Below are 15,448 nucleotides of genomic sequence, written 5' to 3'. Positions count from 1 at the left end.
TTTTCGGATATCTTTTTCGATACCGATGTGCATTTTGATGATTTTTAAAGAAAAATAATAATAATACACAAATAGCCTCAAATTTTAATGAGGTAAAATATGTCCATTTATATTTAAAAAATGTTTAGACCATAAAATTCATAATATGACCTCATTTTCCTATTTTACTCCCACTTGTTGCATGAGTTATACGTGAAATAACTTTAAGTGTCCAAGTTTCAACATAATCAATATTTCACTTTATCATTTTTATACGGAGACTTGAGGCTATCTTATTATAGAATGTTTATAAGTCTTGATAACTTATTTATAATTGTCGATCGAAATTAGAATATTTTATGAATTTAATTGTATTTCATGATTGTCTACATGAAGAAATTAATAATACACTAATAGCCTTAGAAATTAACGAAACTTTACGTAGTCACAACATATGTCCACATATAATCCTAAAAATGTTTGGACTAAAAAAGTGGCTAAATAATTACAACAACCATAATATGTTGGAATGGTGTCTTACACGCTATTCGAAAAAAATATGTTACCGACGTTATATGTGTCTGACTATTCCGTATTCGACACACGATTATCTATATTTGTATTCAAAAGCATTTGTATTTATATTCGTATCCAAGCTAATCGTATTCAAATTTAAATCCAAATAAATAAAAACAATTATAGTTCGATCGGATTACACTAACTTATCGCTCCCTATTTCCATTGCTATTTGCTACGAACCAGAGTACCAGAGAGCGGAAGAGATTTCCATCCCTTCACATTTCTCATTCCCTCCCTCGTTATCCCGCATTCGTCTATGGCGGCTGCACTGGGCGCCGTGCTCCGGCGGCTGCATACGGCGGCGGCGCAGCCCCCTCGCCTGACGAAATTCGCGCTGCACCCGCCCAAATTCGTGAGTCTCCGCTTCCCAGACGACCAGCGCTTCCTCCTCCCCCACATCCGTAGATCCTGCCTACCTCAGGTCTTACCTGATTCATGCGGCTCTCTACTGCTCGCGTGGTGGATACTGGATGGTGTTTAGTGTGATCTAATCTATTGTACCATCATGGCGTCCTCGGCTGAAAGGCCAAATTCACAACATCACACGGGGCCACTGTGTTCTGCGGTCTGACTTCACCTGATTGTCGTTGTCACCTCAAGGATTAGCATTGCAGCTACTCAAACATGACGTGCATTCTTTGGTTGTCATGCGTGCAAGCAAAACAAAATGTTCGCTTATTGGCTATTGCCCACCCGTGAAGTGCTCGATTACGAAACATCAGTAAAGTGCTATTCCGGGCACGCATACAATGTGAATAGAAATCGTTCTTGTGCTGAATTTCGTGTGAGATCATGTGTGGTCAAGACATAGCTCCCAGTCAGTGTCAAGGGAACAGGTCGCTGGCGTCCTTTTTGAAGTTCTGGTCAGTTGCGTACTGTTTCCAAATATGCCCTTATGTCACATCCACATTTTAGGACCATATGCATCTTATCTCGAAGAAATGTGCCTGTACTGCTTTTCATCTTAGCTGGCAGCCTGGCACTTAACATACTAGCTAGCAACTGCTGCCCAGTTAATGGAAATATGATTACCGTAGGCCGTAGCAATTCATGAGATTATTTGCTGGTGAACGAGAGTTGGCATGTGTATCCTGAATGCTGCAACATCACAGGAATATGTAAGGCCTGATTGGTTCTCGGCTAATTACACCATAATTTGCATAAGATTAGTCGGTCGAATTGACGAACTAAACTTAGACATAAAAAGTTAGGCGAACTACAACAGATTAGGCAGCAAACCATATCGACCCATAATTTTCTAAACATGAACCCTTCGATTGATAGGCCTAAACCCTGTTACAAAAACACAAGAACACAAACGAGCACAAGTATTTTGATGTCTGGAATGACTTAAGTCCTATTTGTTTCAGCTTTTGGCCACCAAAAGCTGCTGCAGGCTGCCAAACACCCAAATTTTCAGCCCACTTTTATAATAATCATTTTAGTCAAAACCATCCGAAATCAACTTAAAACAGTCGTTGCGATACTAGGAAACCGTCACTTTCTATATTCTAAACTCTATTAACTCTTTTATCTTTCTCCGCATGTAATCTCCACAATACTTAGATTCTATTCACAGATAGATTCTACCCACAACCAGATTTTTCAGAAAAGCTCCTCAGAAAAAAGCTGAATTAAACAGACCCTTAGCCAATGTGAGCTACAAATCAGGTTGTGATAGCCCCTAATAAATACAGGATATAGCCCTGTTGGGACTTGCTCTCAGCAGCAAGGAAGCCAACAAGGGAGAACGGTGGTGACAACAGGGTTACGTGCACGGGGGCAATAGCTCTGTTGATCTAGCCTCTCACGGGCACTGTGCGGGGGTATTTATAGGTATCTGAGTGCCCAGCGCCTTGTGTTAAGGACGCATGTGCCCTCAGACACCTAGTTTATCCCCAGAATATTCCCATAAAGCAGGGTTACAAGCCGTAATTACAAGAATGCCTTTACAAACTAGGCCCGTAACACAAAGGCGGCCACGCGGGGCCCGTTACAATGGGCCAGATCACACGTGGGCCTCAGAGCAGGACGAGGCCGTGCTACGGGGAGACGTCACCGCAGGCCTTCGTCTGGTGCTGAATGAAGCGAAGGGTGTCCCTGCCCGTTTTGTCTTTGTCAGACCAGCGACTGCGGCGAAGGGCGACGAGCGAAGGGTGGCGTCTTTGCCTTCGCCCCAACATTTGCCCTCCGAGGGACCAATTCGACAAAGTCACCTGGTGCCGAAGACGTCGCTAGATGGCGGAGACGCTGCCCTCGCTCGAAGTGGTTCCGCGGGGATTTTCGATGTGACCGTTGATGGACGGCGTACTGTTGGATTGCGGGTTTCCCGAAGCGCCGCGCCCTGTCGGATTGCGGGTTTCCCGAAGAGCCGCGCCCTGCCTATAAAAGGGGGGCGGGGGTCGGTGCTTTTTGAACTTTGCCTTCCGCGCTCCGCGAAAACCCTAGTCGCCCGCCGTCTTGCTGCTCGTCTGCCCGCCGTCTCTTGATCGCCGGAGATCTGGCTCGAGTGAAGCAGACCGCCCGCCGCCGCCGACGGTACGTAGCAATACCGTCCTCTTCTTCTTCCGCCGACACCACGCCGCCGGCGGCCGCCTCGTCTGAGGAGACGTTGAGTAGCTTGATGGTGGAGGAGTTGCGCGCCGGCGACACTGTTGATTTTGGTGTGTCACGGATGACGTCAGCCCGCGTTGAAGATATGCAGCGGTTGGGCTACTTTGGCGGCGGAGTTGCTCGTGCTCCGGGGACGGAGGAAGTCCCCGAGCCGGAGGGTGAGTTGGTCGTTTTCGAGGCGTTCTTCGCCGCCGGTCTCCGCTTGCCTGCGCACCGGTTTGTTGGCGAAGTCCTGCGTAGATTCAATGTTCAAATACATCAGCTGACACCGAATGTCATGGTGGCGCTGGCGAAGTATGTCTGGGCGACGACTTCGTACGGCGGACAGCCGTCGGTTGAAGTCTTTGCGAAGAATTATTGTTTGCATTGGCAGAAGAGGATGGTTGGGGACGGAGTTGCCCAGTTCGGGTCATGCACATTCACGCCGAAGACCGGCAAGACCACAATGCCAGTAGTGGAGTTGGTTCCGTGCGCCCGCAACAAGTGGGGCAATTGGAATGAATTTTGGTTTTACGTTGCTGAGGGTGCTGTCGAAGGCCATGTGGGACTCCCCGTGTCTGAGATGTGCTCTCATTATTACTCTGCGTATCCGTCCTTCGAAGTGGCAGAAGAGGATGCAGACGAAGGGGCCCTTCGGTGCGCCGCCGGTCAGAGCAGTGGGCGTGATTTAGTTGAAGAGTTCGTGGCATACGGGGTCTGGCCCTTGGCGCACGGCTGGGCGTTGGGCGAAGTGTGCCCTCGCCAGATGCCTTTTCACGGAGGAAGGGTGGTGCGAAGTCCTGCCTTCGCACTGAATTTGCGAAACCGCGACCCGGCCGCCTTTGTGCGTGATGCGGAGGACCTGGCGGTGCGGCTCGTGGGACGTTACGTGCCGAGGACGGAAGGCCAGCGCAGCTTTGATATCCGCGGGTCGAATGACCGCTTGAACAGGGTCTTCGAATTAAATCAATTGCCGTACGACGGCTATCCCGGTCAAGACGAAGCGGACCGCCGTGGGAAGAAACCGGCGGTGGAGACTGGAGGCGACCCTGCGCTGGCGGCCGCCCCCTCCTCAAAAAAGAGAAAATTAGGTACTGCGATGGGGGGACTTGGGGTGTCTGATAGTTTTGCTAGAGAGTTAATGAGGACGTGTGCGGCCCCGGGGGAAAGGATGTCTTCGCCCGAGCTCCGGGAGTCTTCGGCTCGGATGCTGAGGGTTACCGGGGGCTGCTGGCCGAAAAATGTTCCTATCCCCTGCGCGGCTGAGGAGGACTGTTTTACATCTCGTATGGTTCATCGGTGGAGAGTTTTTCCTTACGAGCGAAATATCGGTGATGTTGTGTGGACAGTGATGGACAAGGATCGCCAAGGGGCGGCGCAAAAACGCCAGGCGACTGTCAGGATTCACGAAGCTCGGCCGAAAAGGCAGCGGGGAACTGCGAAGGCTGTGGCCTCCGGCGGAGGTAAGCCGCCGCTGGCGGCGAAGGCGGGCGCCTCTGCACCTAGCAAGGCGCCGGAGGCAACGGCGGGCGCCGGAGGCTCCAAGTCAGCGAAGGTGGTGCCCCCGGCCAGCGGAGTGGCGGAGGCTTCGAAGGCGGCCCGAGCGCTGCCGCTGGCGGGCAAACGTGTTGCCGACTTCGGCACCGACATTACTGTGGACGACTATCTTGGTGGTAAGTCGCTGGCCTATTATTGTTATTGTTATTATTATTATTATTATTATTATTTTTATTCGAAGATGCGTTGCAGGGTCGGACGAGGGCCAGCTCGCTATGGTTGCGCCTGGCGCGGAGATCGCGACGGCGGCCATAGTGCCGAAGGCGAGGGGCGAGGCCCTTGACGCCGGAGGCGAGGTGTCGGCCCTCGCCGTGGTCAGGGGCGAGGCGGGCGCAGCGACCCGCCGGCTGAAGGGAGTGACGGAGGCGCTGAGTCAGGCGACGGAGGCGCTGAGTCAGGTCCGTTGAGCCATACTCTCTCCCCCACCTCTTTTGGGGTAACGGCCTTACGTACTGCGTCGCGGCCCTACAGGTGGCTGACTTCGCCAGCCGTACTGCGTCGGGGGCCCTCACGGCGGCTGTGTCTGCCGAAGTCGAGAGACTTCGGACACAACATGCTGACGCTGTCCGTGAGAAGTCGGCCTCCGACAGCAAGTGCCGTAAGCTGACGGACAGGGTGGCCGCCCTGGAGAGGGAGAAGGCTGACCTCCGGCGCCAACTGGCGGCGGAGAGGAGGGAAGCTAACGAGGCCGTCGCCAAGGGGCAGGCTGCGCAGGCGGAGGCCAAGCTGGCGCGGGCGGAGGGCAATCTTGCCAAGGAGCTCGCCGAACATCTGCAAGAGCGGCTCACCGCCCTGGAGAGCCGCGCTAAGGAAGCCGAGGCCGCAGTGCATGCGGAGGCCGAACGGACGCGCACGCAGCTTATGGATACATATCGTGAGCTGGGTGCGCGGACCGGTGACTTCGAAGTGCCGGACCGAGAGCCCGGCCTTCGCTGTCTGCAGTGGGTGCAGGAGGAGCTGCTGGAACTTCCAGCCGTCGTGGGGGGGTTGATGTCGTACGCCTCCCTGGTCACCTGCGAGGGGGCGATGAACGCGCTCGCTCGCGAAGGGTGCCGGCACTTTGAGGCCCTCGACCAGGTAGATGAAGATTTTGGGCGAGATATCTATGAGGTCGAAGACCCCGTGGTGAAGGAATCCGCCGGGGCCCTCTATGACCGAATGTGGGGTCTGTACGGTCGTGAGGTGGTCAGGGAACGGGCCGAGGCTACGAGGGCTCAGGTAACGTTGTCGTTTGTTCGGTGTTTGCTGGATGTGTTCTGTGCGTGTGCTTGCTGAACTTTTGTGTGTGTTGTCCTAGGCGGAGCGTGGCGAGCGGGTGGACGACTTCGGGGCACTGAACAGCGCGCTGCCTGGCCCGGAGCCGACCCCTGCGGAGGCCGCGACTGGAGTCGCCCTGGAAACAACCCCGGAGCCTGCGGAAGACGCGCCGAGCGTGCCCACCTCTGCTGTGGCCGGCGAAGACCTGCCCCCAAAGGTGGCCGAAGGCGCGCCTGACGCCCCCGCAGCTGCTGCGCCGAGCGCTGAAGATTCCGCGGCGGTGGTGGCGGAAACAGCGGCGGAGGAGACAGCGGAGGCTCCCGCAGCGGCAGGGCCTTCGCAGGTGGCGTAGTGGGTGTTTAGGGTTGGGGACTTTTTGGATGTTGTACTGAATTTTGGCTGCTGCGCAGGTTCAAGATTTTGGGCCTGCGCACGCAACCGCTACTACTGGGTTTTTGGCGGCTTCGACCGCGGAAGATGGAAATGAATATGGTGGGTCTGTGTCTGAGTTTTTTGATTTTACTGACTCTGGGAGCTCGGTTGAGTGGACTGAGGAGTCGTCGGAGGAGGACTTGGATTATTTTGCGGCCTTGGACGTGGCTGCGGCGGAGGCTTCGCCACACGCCGCGGACGCGCCAGACGTGCTGGGTCCTAGCACCGGGCGCCGACGACGAAGGGCGGTTGCAAAGCGTAGGGTTAGTGCGGAGGAAGGGGCTCGGCTTCGCGTGAGTAGGGGTGGTCGGCAGGAACTGTTGTCTTTGCCGGCCGCCACGAGCACAGGTGAGGGGGAACTGCGAAGTCTTTTTGCGGGTGAGGAGCTTAGGATAATGTTATTTAATTATAGGGAGATGGGGATTATTCCTAAGGTGGAGCCGATGTAGAGTGTGGTGCCCTCGCTTGTATATGTGTAAAAGGTTGTAAGATGAAGTTGTGTGCCCTCGCGTGCCTGTGCCTGCGAGGGCGCTGTGTACTTTGTGTGGCATGGTTGGCTATGCTGTGCTGGTGTGATTATAGTCGGTCTTAGCGCGGATGGTTTGATGCTGTCGCTCCTGCTTTTGTTGTACTAGTTTGACTGCGCTCTTAGGCGGCTTCTGCGCGGAGTCTTCGCGAGAGACATCGGAATTTTTTCGCACTTGATGTGTTTAGTCCGGCTGCACCCTTAGGCGACTTCTGCGCGGATAGTCTTCGCGATAGACATTGGAATTTTTTCGCACTTGATGTGCTTAGTCCGGCTGCACCCTTAGGCGACTTCTGCGCGGATAGTCTTCGCGATAGACATCGGAATTTTTTCGCACTTGTTGTGCTAAGTCCGGCTGCACCCTTAGGCGACTTCTGCGCGGATAGTCTTCGCGATAGACATCGGAATTTTTTCGCACTTGTTGTGCTAAGTCCGGCTGCACCCTTAGGCGACTTCTGCGCGGATAGTCTTCGCGATAGACATCGGAATTTTTTCGCACTTGTTGTGCTAAGTCCGGCTGCACCCTTAGGCGACTTCTGCGCGGATAGTCTTCGCGATAGACATCGGAATTTTTTCGCACTTGTTGTGCTAAGTCCGGCTGCACCCTTAGGCGACTTCTGCGCGGACTTGTCGCACGCGAGGGTGACTAGCGCTTAGCCTCGCGGTGACTTCGAATTGGTCGAATGCCGAAGACCGTTGTCGCGGTCTTTTTTCGACACATGTTTTTGCGGGGGATTTTTTTCACATATATTACATGGCTCCGCCTCGTTAAAAACCTCACCCCCCGGGAGGAAAAGAGTGCGGGCCGGTACAAGATTGTTTGCGGCGAATTACAAGGGCGAAATCAACCCTAAATGGGTCAAACAAAAAATTTGCGAAGGTTGTCGATGTTCCAGGAGTGCTCCAGGTCCTCGCCGTTTGGCGTTGTGAGCCTGTAAGCGCTGGGGGAAGCTTTTGACTTGACTATGAAGGGGCCCTCCCACTTGGGCTCCAACTTGCCCTTGGACTCCGTCCGAGCTGTCCGGATGAGTACGAGGTCCCCCTCGCTGAACTCCCTTGGGATGACTGCGCGGTCGCGCCATGCTTTGGTTTGGGCTTGATATTTGTTTAGGGCCTGTAGGGCGAAGACCCGGTCTCCGTCAATGAGATCTTTTGAAGTTGGCTCATCCACGTCGCGGACGGCTGACGGAACTGTACGCGGGGACCCATGCTTTATTTCTTGCGGGGTCATTGCCTCCGATCCGTATAGAAGGCGGAAAGGAGTGAACCCGGTCGCCCTGCACTCAGTTGTGTTTAGCACCCAGACTGCCTCCGGTAATAAATCGGTCCATCTGCCTTTTCTTTCATCGAGGAGCATCTTTTTGACAGCTGTGAATATTTTCCCATTGGCGCGCTCCACGACCCCGTTGGACTGCGGATGATAGACTGAAGCGAAGGCAAGCTTGGTGCCGATGGAGAAACAAAAATCCTTGAAATCTTGGCTGTCGAACTGCTTGCCGTTGTCAACTGTTAGCTCGGACGGTACTCCGAAGCGGCAAACGATGTTCTGCCAGAAGAATTTTTGGGCAGTCTTTGATGTGATTGTGGAAACAGCCCTCGCTTCAATCCATTTGGTGAAGTATTCGACGGCTACGAAGGCGAACTTAAGGTTCCCCTGAGCGGTGGGCAGGGGCCCGACGATGTCTAGGCCCCAGCGCTGGAGAGGCCATGTATGGGCAATCAGCTTTGTATATTGCGAGGGGTTGCCTGACCGAGGAGAGAACTTCTGGCAGGCTTCGCAGGACCTCGTGACCCGATTTGCGGCGCAGATCATTGCGGGCCAGTAAAACCCTTGTCGGATCACCTTGGCAGCCAGGGCCCTTGGCCCTGCGTGCGAGCCGCACGTGCCACTGTGGACTTCGCGTAGGATCTGCATGCCTTCGGTTTCGGTGACGCATTTCAGCATTGGCTGACTGACCCCTTTCTTGTATAATTGGCCCTCAATCAGTGCGAAGTCCCTGCTTCGATGTCTGAGGCGCTTTGCCTCACTGACGTCAGTTGGATGATAGTACCCCTGTAGGAACAGGGTTATTGGTGCCCGCCAGTCTTCGATCATGATTAGGTTGACTATACGGTGGCCCTCGCTATCATTAGTTATTTGGAGCCCTTCGGGGCTCCGGACGGCGGGCGTGCCGATGGTGTGAAAGAACACGTCGGAGGGCAAGGGCTCGCCCCTGGCGGCAGCCTTGGCCAATGCGTCGGCCTCCTCGTTCTTGGCCCTATCCACATGCTGCAGGGTGAATCCCTTGAACTGTCTCTCGAGACTTCGGATAGCCGCGAGGTATTGCATGAGCGCGGGGTCCTTTGCTGCATAATCTTTCTCGATCTGGCCGGCAACTATCTTGGAGTCTGTCTTGATGATACATGTGGTGACTCCGAGGGCCCTTAGCTTGCGGAGGCCGAGGATAACCGCTTCATACTCTGCGATGTTGTTTGTGCATCTGTCGGATTCCAGAGCGAAGCTGAGGCGTGCTGCATATCTGTGTTTGACTCCGGTTGGTGAGGTGACAATTGCAGCGACGCCTGCCCCCGCATGGCACCATGCGCCGTCGCAATGGATGGTCCAGACCCTTTCTGTGGACGGGTCCGGCTGTGCTACTGGCCCAGTCCAGTCGACGACGAAGTCTGCCAGGACTTGCGACTTGATGGCTGTCCTGGGCTCGAAGCTGATGTGGTAGCCGGAGAGTTCGGCTGCCCACTTGGCAATCCTCACCGATGCCTCCGGGTTTCTGAATAGTTCGCCGAGCCCCCTGTCAGAGGTGACTCGGACCTTGAATGCTTCAAAGTAATGGCGCAATTTGCGCGAGGACATAACAACTGCGTAGGCGATCTTCTCCAGCTCTGTCATGTTGCATTTGGACGGTGTCAGGACTTCGGAGACATAGTAAATAGGGCACTGTCTGACTGTGCCTTCAATAGTCTGCTCCTGCACTAGTGCCGCGCTGACCGCGTGCGGCGAAGCCGCGACATAGAGCAATAGGGGGAGCGAGGAGTCGGGGCTTGTGAGGATGGCCAGCTCCGATAAGTACTGTTTTAATGAGGCGAAGGCCGCTGCTTGCTCCGGCCCCCAGGCGAAGTCTTTCGCACCGCGAAGTGTTTTAAGGAAGGGGAGACTTCGCTCGGCGGACCTGGAGATGAATCTGTTGAGAGCGGCCAATCTGCCTGTCAGACGCTGGACGTCCCTGACGGACTGCGGAGGCGACATGTCGACGATGGCCTGGATCTTGGTTGGGTTGGCCTCGATGCCGCGGTGTGACACCAGGTAACCCAATATCTTGCCTTGGCGAACACCGAAGACGCACTTTTCCGGGTTCAGGCGGAGTCGTGCATCTCGCATGTTCGCGAATGTCTCGGCGAGGTCGGCGAGATGGTCCTCCTTATTCTTGCTGGCGACGACGATGTCGTCCACATATGTAAATATGTTTCTGCCGACCTGCCCTTCGAGTACTGTTTTGGTGAGTCTGGAGAAGGTGGACCTCGCATTCTTGAGTCCCTCCGGCATCCTGATGAAGCAATAAGTGCCGAAGGGTGTTATAAAGCTGGTGCTAGCCTTGTCTTCCTCCTTCATGTATATCTGGTGATAGCCGGAGAAGCAGTCGAGGAGTGACATGACCTCGCATCCGGCCGCGCTATCGACTATTTTGTCGATCCGCGGCAACGGGAAATTGTCCTTCGGGCAGGCCTTATTGAGACTGGTGAAGTCTATGCACATTCGCCATTTCCCGCTTTTTTTCTGCACCATTACGACATTGGAGAGCCACGTGGGGTAAGCCACTGGCTCGATGAATTTAGCTTCTAGGAGGCGGTGCACTTCCGCCTTGGCGGCCTCTGTCTTTTCGTCGGACATTTTGCGGAGCCTTTGCTTTTTTGGTCGCACCGAAGGGTCAATTCCCAAGCTGTGCTCAATTATGGATCGGCTGACTCCGACCAGGTCTAGGGCGGACCAGGCGAAGACATCTTTATTTTTGGCCAGGCAGCAGAGAAGCCTCTCTTCTTCATGTGACGTAAGGTCTTCGCTGATAGTGACTGTCTGCTTGGGCGTGGCCTGATCAAGGGGAACAGTCCTGGTTCCATCGTGGCTCTGCAACTGTGCCTTCTCGTGCTGCTTGTCGGCTGGGCTGGCGGGCGCGGGGACCTCGCGCTGGGTCGTGAGACAGTGTACGTTCCTCTGACCAGGCACGAAGTCCCGCTCTATGTTGCGCGCCGTCTGCTGGTTGCCGTAGATCGTGATAGCGCCTAGCGGACCTGGTATCTTCATACATAGGTACAGTCCGTGGATGGCAGCTTCGAACTTATTGATGGAGCCCCGGCCCATGATGGCGTTGTACGGATATACCATGTCGACAATGTCGAAGGTTACTTGCTCACTTCGGGCATTGGGTGCTACACCGAAGGAGAGGGGAAGCTCTATTTTGCCAACGGGAAAGGTGCCTTTGCCGCCGAAGCCATACAACGGATTGTCCGAAGGCTTGAGCAGGCTGTGGCTTATACCCATGCGGTCGAAGGCGTGGAGGAAGATGATGTCCGCCTGACTGCCGTTGTCGACTAGGACTTTGTGTAAGTCCCAGCCTGCCACGCTGCAATTGATGACCATAGCGTCGATGTGGGGGGCGCTGCGCAGGTCGACGTCTCGTGCATCGAAGGTTAGCGGTATGTGGGACCACTTCGTCTGCACGACTGGGCCGGTGACCGCGACATGGTTGATGCTGCGGTAGTGGTCCCGCTTCTGCCGCTTGGTGTCGAAGTCAGTGCTGGACCCCCCTGTTATCATGTGAATGACTCCGCGATATGGTTGATCGGCGAAGTCTTCCTGTTTTGGGGCGTGGGGGATGTTTTGGTGTTGCTGGTGTGGTGGTGGGGGTGGAGGAGGTACGATTTGTACTTCCTGATGGTGTTGGTAAGCGTGGTGCGGTGGATGCGGAGCGGGAGCGTGGATATATGGTGGAGGGGGTGGCTGGTAATTATGCGCGACAATTCTGGGATTGTCGGCTGGCTGCGCCCGCGCCATTCTGTCTCTGGTGGCCTTCGTTTCGGGGCAGTCTTTGGTTTGGTGGGCGCAGTCTTCGCCGTGGAAAAGGCAGTAGAACCGGCGCGGCGGCTGCGCGCGCCCTCGGCCCCTGCCACGAGTTCCGTTTCCGCGGCCTTGGGGGGGATATTCCTGGCGACGAGGGGGGTCAGCAGCAGGCTGCTGGTTTGCGATGTTGTGCACTTGCTGTTGACTGCGGCCATCTCGACCGGAGTCTGGTTGCGGAGTCCTCGTCCATGTGCGGCTGGACTGCGGGGCATCCTTGGGCTTCCGCTGTGACTCAACTTTGCGCTGGTGGAGCTCTTCGGATTTGGCATATTTTTCAAAGAGCTGATATAGCTCCTGAAAATTCTTAGGTGGATCTCTGATACAGTGGCTGTAGAGGACGCCGGCCCGAAGGCCACTGATGGCGTAGTGGATAGCGATCTGATCATCGACGGAGGGCAGCTGTGACTTGAGTGTTAGGAATTTGCGGTAATACTCCCGCAGAGTCTCCTTTTCCAGCTGTTTGCAGAGCGAGAGCTCGGCCAAAGCGTCGGTGTCTGGACGGTACCCTTGGAAGTTGAGAAGGAACTTGTCCCTGAGACTTCTCCACGAATCAATGGACAGCGGAGGCAATCTGGTGAACCAGGTGAGTGCTGAGCCCTCCAGGGCGATGATGAAAGACTTCGCCATTGTGGCGTCGTCCCCTCCGGCGGATGCAACGGCGACTTGATAACTCATTATGTATTGCGCCGGATCGGTGCTACCGTTGTACTTGGGATATGCCCCTGCTCGGAAGTTAGCTGGCCAAGGCGTCACTTGCAGGTGTGGCGCCAGGGGACTGCGCTCGTCGAGGTAGTTGACCCCTTGGAATGGCGCACCGTGCTGGAAGGCGTAGTCATGTTGGGGGAAACGCGGGTTCTCCGGCTGCGCCCGGTGTTGCAGGGGTGGGCCATGCTGCAGGCCGAGGTGGCCTTCGCGCGTGTCCTCCGGTTGCGCGCGCTGCTGGAGGGGTGGCTCTTGCTGTAGACCGAGGTGGCCTTCGCGCTGCATCAGCGCGATCTCGCGCTCGAGGTCTTGGGCCTTCTGCTCCTCGTCGCGTATCATTTGCCGCACCTTGGCTAGTGCGGACACACGCTGGCGCTTGGCTTCGAGTATCTCTTTCTGCCTCTGGAGATTGCGGTTCTTGAGGCGCAGGGCGCGCAGCTGCAGCTGCTCTTCTGTTGAGACGCCGAGGACCTCACCGTCCTCGGTGAGATCCGCGCCCTCCAGTGGGGCGAAGCCTGGGGGCGGCTGCGATTGTCCTTCGGGTCCGCAGGTGCGGAAGGTGTCGTCTTCGCAGGTGCGGGGAATGTTGTCTTCAGTGGGCTCTTGGTGGGTGGATTGGGTGAGGGCGAGGGCCTTGCCCTTTCTTGCGGCCAGCAGTGCTGCCTTCGCAGCCTCGTCAGCCTTCGGGTTAGCTCTCTTGGGTGCCATCGCGGGTGGTCTTGTCGTAGCACGAACGGTGGGCGCCAAATGTTGGGACTTGCTCTCAGCAGCAAGGAAGCCAACAAGGGAGAACGGTGGTGACAACAGAGTTACGTGCACGGGGGCAATAGCTCTGTTGATCTAGCCTCTCACGGGCACTGTGCGGGGGTATTTATAGGTATCTGAGTGCCCAGCGCCTTGTGTTAAGGACGCATGTGCCCTCAGACACCTAGTTTATCCCCAGAATATTCCCATAAAGCAGGGTTACAAGCCGTAATTACAAGAATGCCTTTACAAACTAGGCCCGTAACACAAAGGCGGCCACGCGGGGCCCGTTACAATGGGCCAGATCACACGTGGGCCTCAGAGCAGGACGAGGCCGTGCTACGGGGAGACGTCACCGCAGGCCTTCGTCTGGTGCTGAATGAAGCGAAGGGTGTCCCTGCCCGTTTTGTCTTTGTCAGACCAGCGACTGCGGCGAAGGGCGACGAGCGAAGGGTGGCGTCTTTGCCTTCGCCCCAACAAGCCCCTAATCAGACTATTACTTCCTATTACTCAATGCTGCAGTTTAGCTAAAGTAAATGCTACGAACCTAGACACAAAACTATTTCCAACATCAACACAGCTATCATTGATATGCATATTTGTCATCAAATTACTAGGGCCTCTTTTCCAATTGACTAGTCTTACAAACTTGCTGTGAGATTTACTCTGGCATTGGTTTGCCAAGTTATTTGGGGGTATTGGCTGTGTTTCTGTTTTGAATTAAACTAATTTCAAGCTCATCCTAGGTTGAAATCGAATTCGCTGATGGTAGCTCATTTCACCTGTCAGCAGAATTTCTCAGAGTATACAGCCCAGCAGCTGATAGCAAAATCCGATCAGTGGGCGGTGAAAAGGTAATTTCTGATATACTTTACACACTCCATGTCACAATAGGGTTTCTTGAGCTTTTTTTTGTTAGCCCAAATGACATTTTTTGTGGTTAAGAATTTAGGATAATACATTGCGATTACTGTATAAGGGAAAATTTTTGCTCATAAAGACTTTTAAAAAGTAGATTTTCTGTGTAATGAATCTGAAAATTTGCACAGATATTAGTCTTTAATTTATGAGTGCAGATCATTCATATGACATTGGAGGTTAATATCTTGTTCTGGCTCTGCAGTTTCCATAAAATTCTGAGTTTTACAGTGCAAACTATGTCTGATCAGGTTATATTTGGACGACGACATGTTGGGATAATGTCAGCTGAATCAGTAGGAAACTACGGAGTCCGGTGAGGGTTGTCCTGTTTCATAGCATGTTTTTCTCAGTTCTCAGTCATATTGCAGAAGTCAGCTGTGACATTTCTATCTATCAAATAAAAAAAATATTTGCATGTCGGGTTCATGATCTGCTATTGTTTGCGTGTAGGATACTCTTTGATGACTTGCACAAGACAGGGATCTTCACATGGGATTACTTGCACCATCTCGGTTCAAACAAATTCAGTCTGATGAGAAATTACATCAGAACTTTGAGAAAGCATGGTCTTAGTCGCGATCCCCAGAGAAGGAAATGATGGAGCAACAGTCTCTAGACAGCCTCGCTTCTTGGCGCATGGATCGATCCATCAGGCTTGCCTGCCATGTAACAAAGAGATGCTCAATTGAATATTTGAGATGTGAACGCATAACACAAGGATATCCATTAACTAGTGATCAACAGTGACTGTGATGGGAAAGACTGAATAAAAGTACTAAAACGTTCATTTACTGGAGTTGATTGACTATTTGGAACGAACTGGACAAGACACCCTCAATTCTCATATGTACGTATGCAGTTTTCTTTCCTCTGTGTGAAGGGTGCTTTGTTTCGATCAGGAGCACAAAAAATTGCATCGTTTACCGGAGGCTTCCCAAACCTTCAGTCTGCCCTGTTTGATGTAAGGGTAGAAGATTAAAATACTACTTTAGGAGCATAAATAAGCTGAAATATGCTGCTAGTATCAACTTATTTCAGTTTATTTA

At 53.8% G+C, this 15,448-nt stretch overlaps 1 protein-coding gene across 1 annotated transcript; it reads left to right on the top strand.

The window, feature by feature from the left end:
• Positions 1-756: 756 nt before the first annotated feature.
• Positions 757-15,190, top strand: LOC100278318 (uncharacterized). The gene is given in 4 exon segments (NM_001151631.2): positions 757-910; positions 14,228-14,335; positions 14,651-14,715; positions 14,853-15,190. Coding segments are annotated over 4 exon segments (417 nt in total). The 5' UTR covers positions 757-814; the 3' UTR covers positions 15,001-15,190.
• The last annotated feature ends 258 nt before the right edge of the window (positions 15,191-15,448 follow it).

This window comes from Zea mays, chromosome 3 (assembly GCF_902167145.1).
Source record: "Zea mays cultivar B73 chromosome 3, Zm-B73-REFERENCE-NAM-5.0, whole genome shotgun sequence".
Lineage (NCBI taxonomy): Eukaryota > Viridiplantae > Streptophyta > Magnoliopsida > Poales > Poaceae > Zea > Zea mays.
The sequence above is the reverse complement of the archived record's forward strand: the minus strand, read 5'-3'. Positions and strand labels throughout refer to the sequence as shown.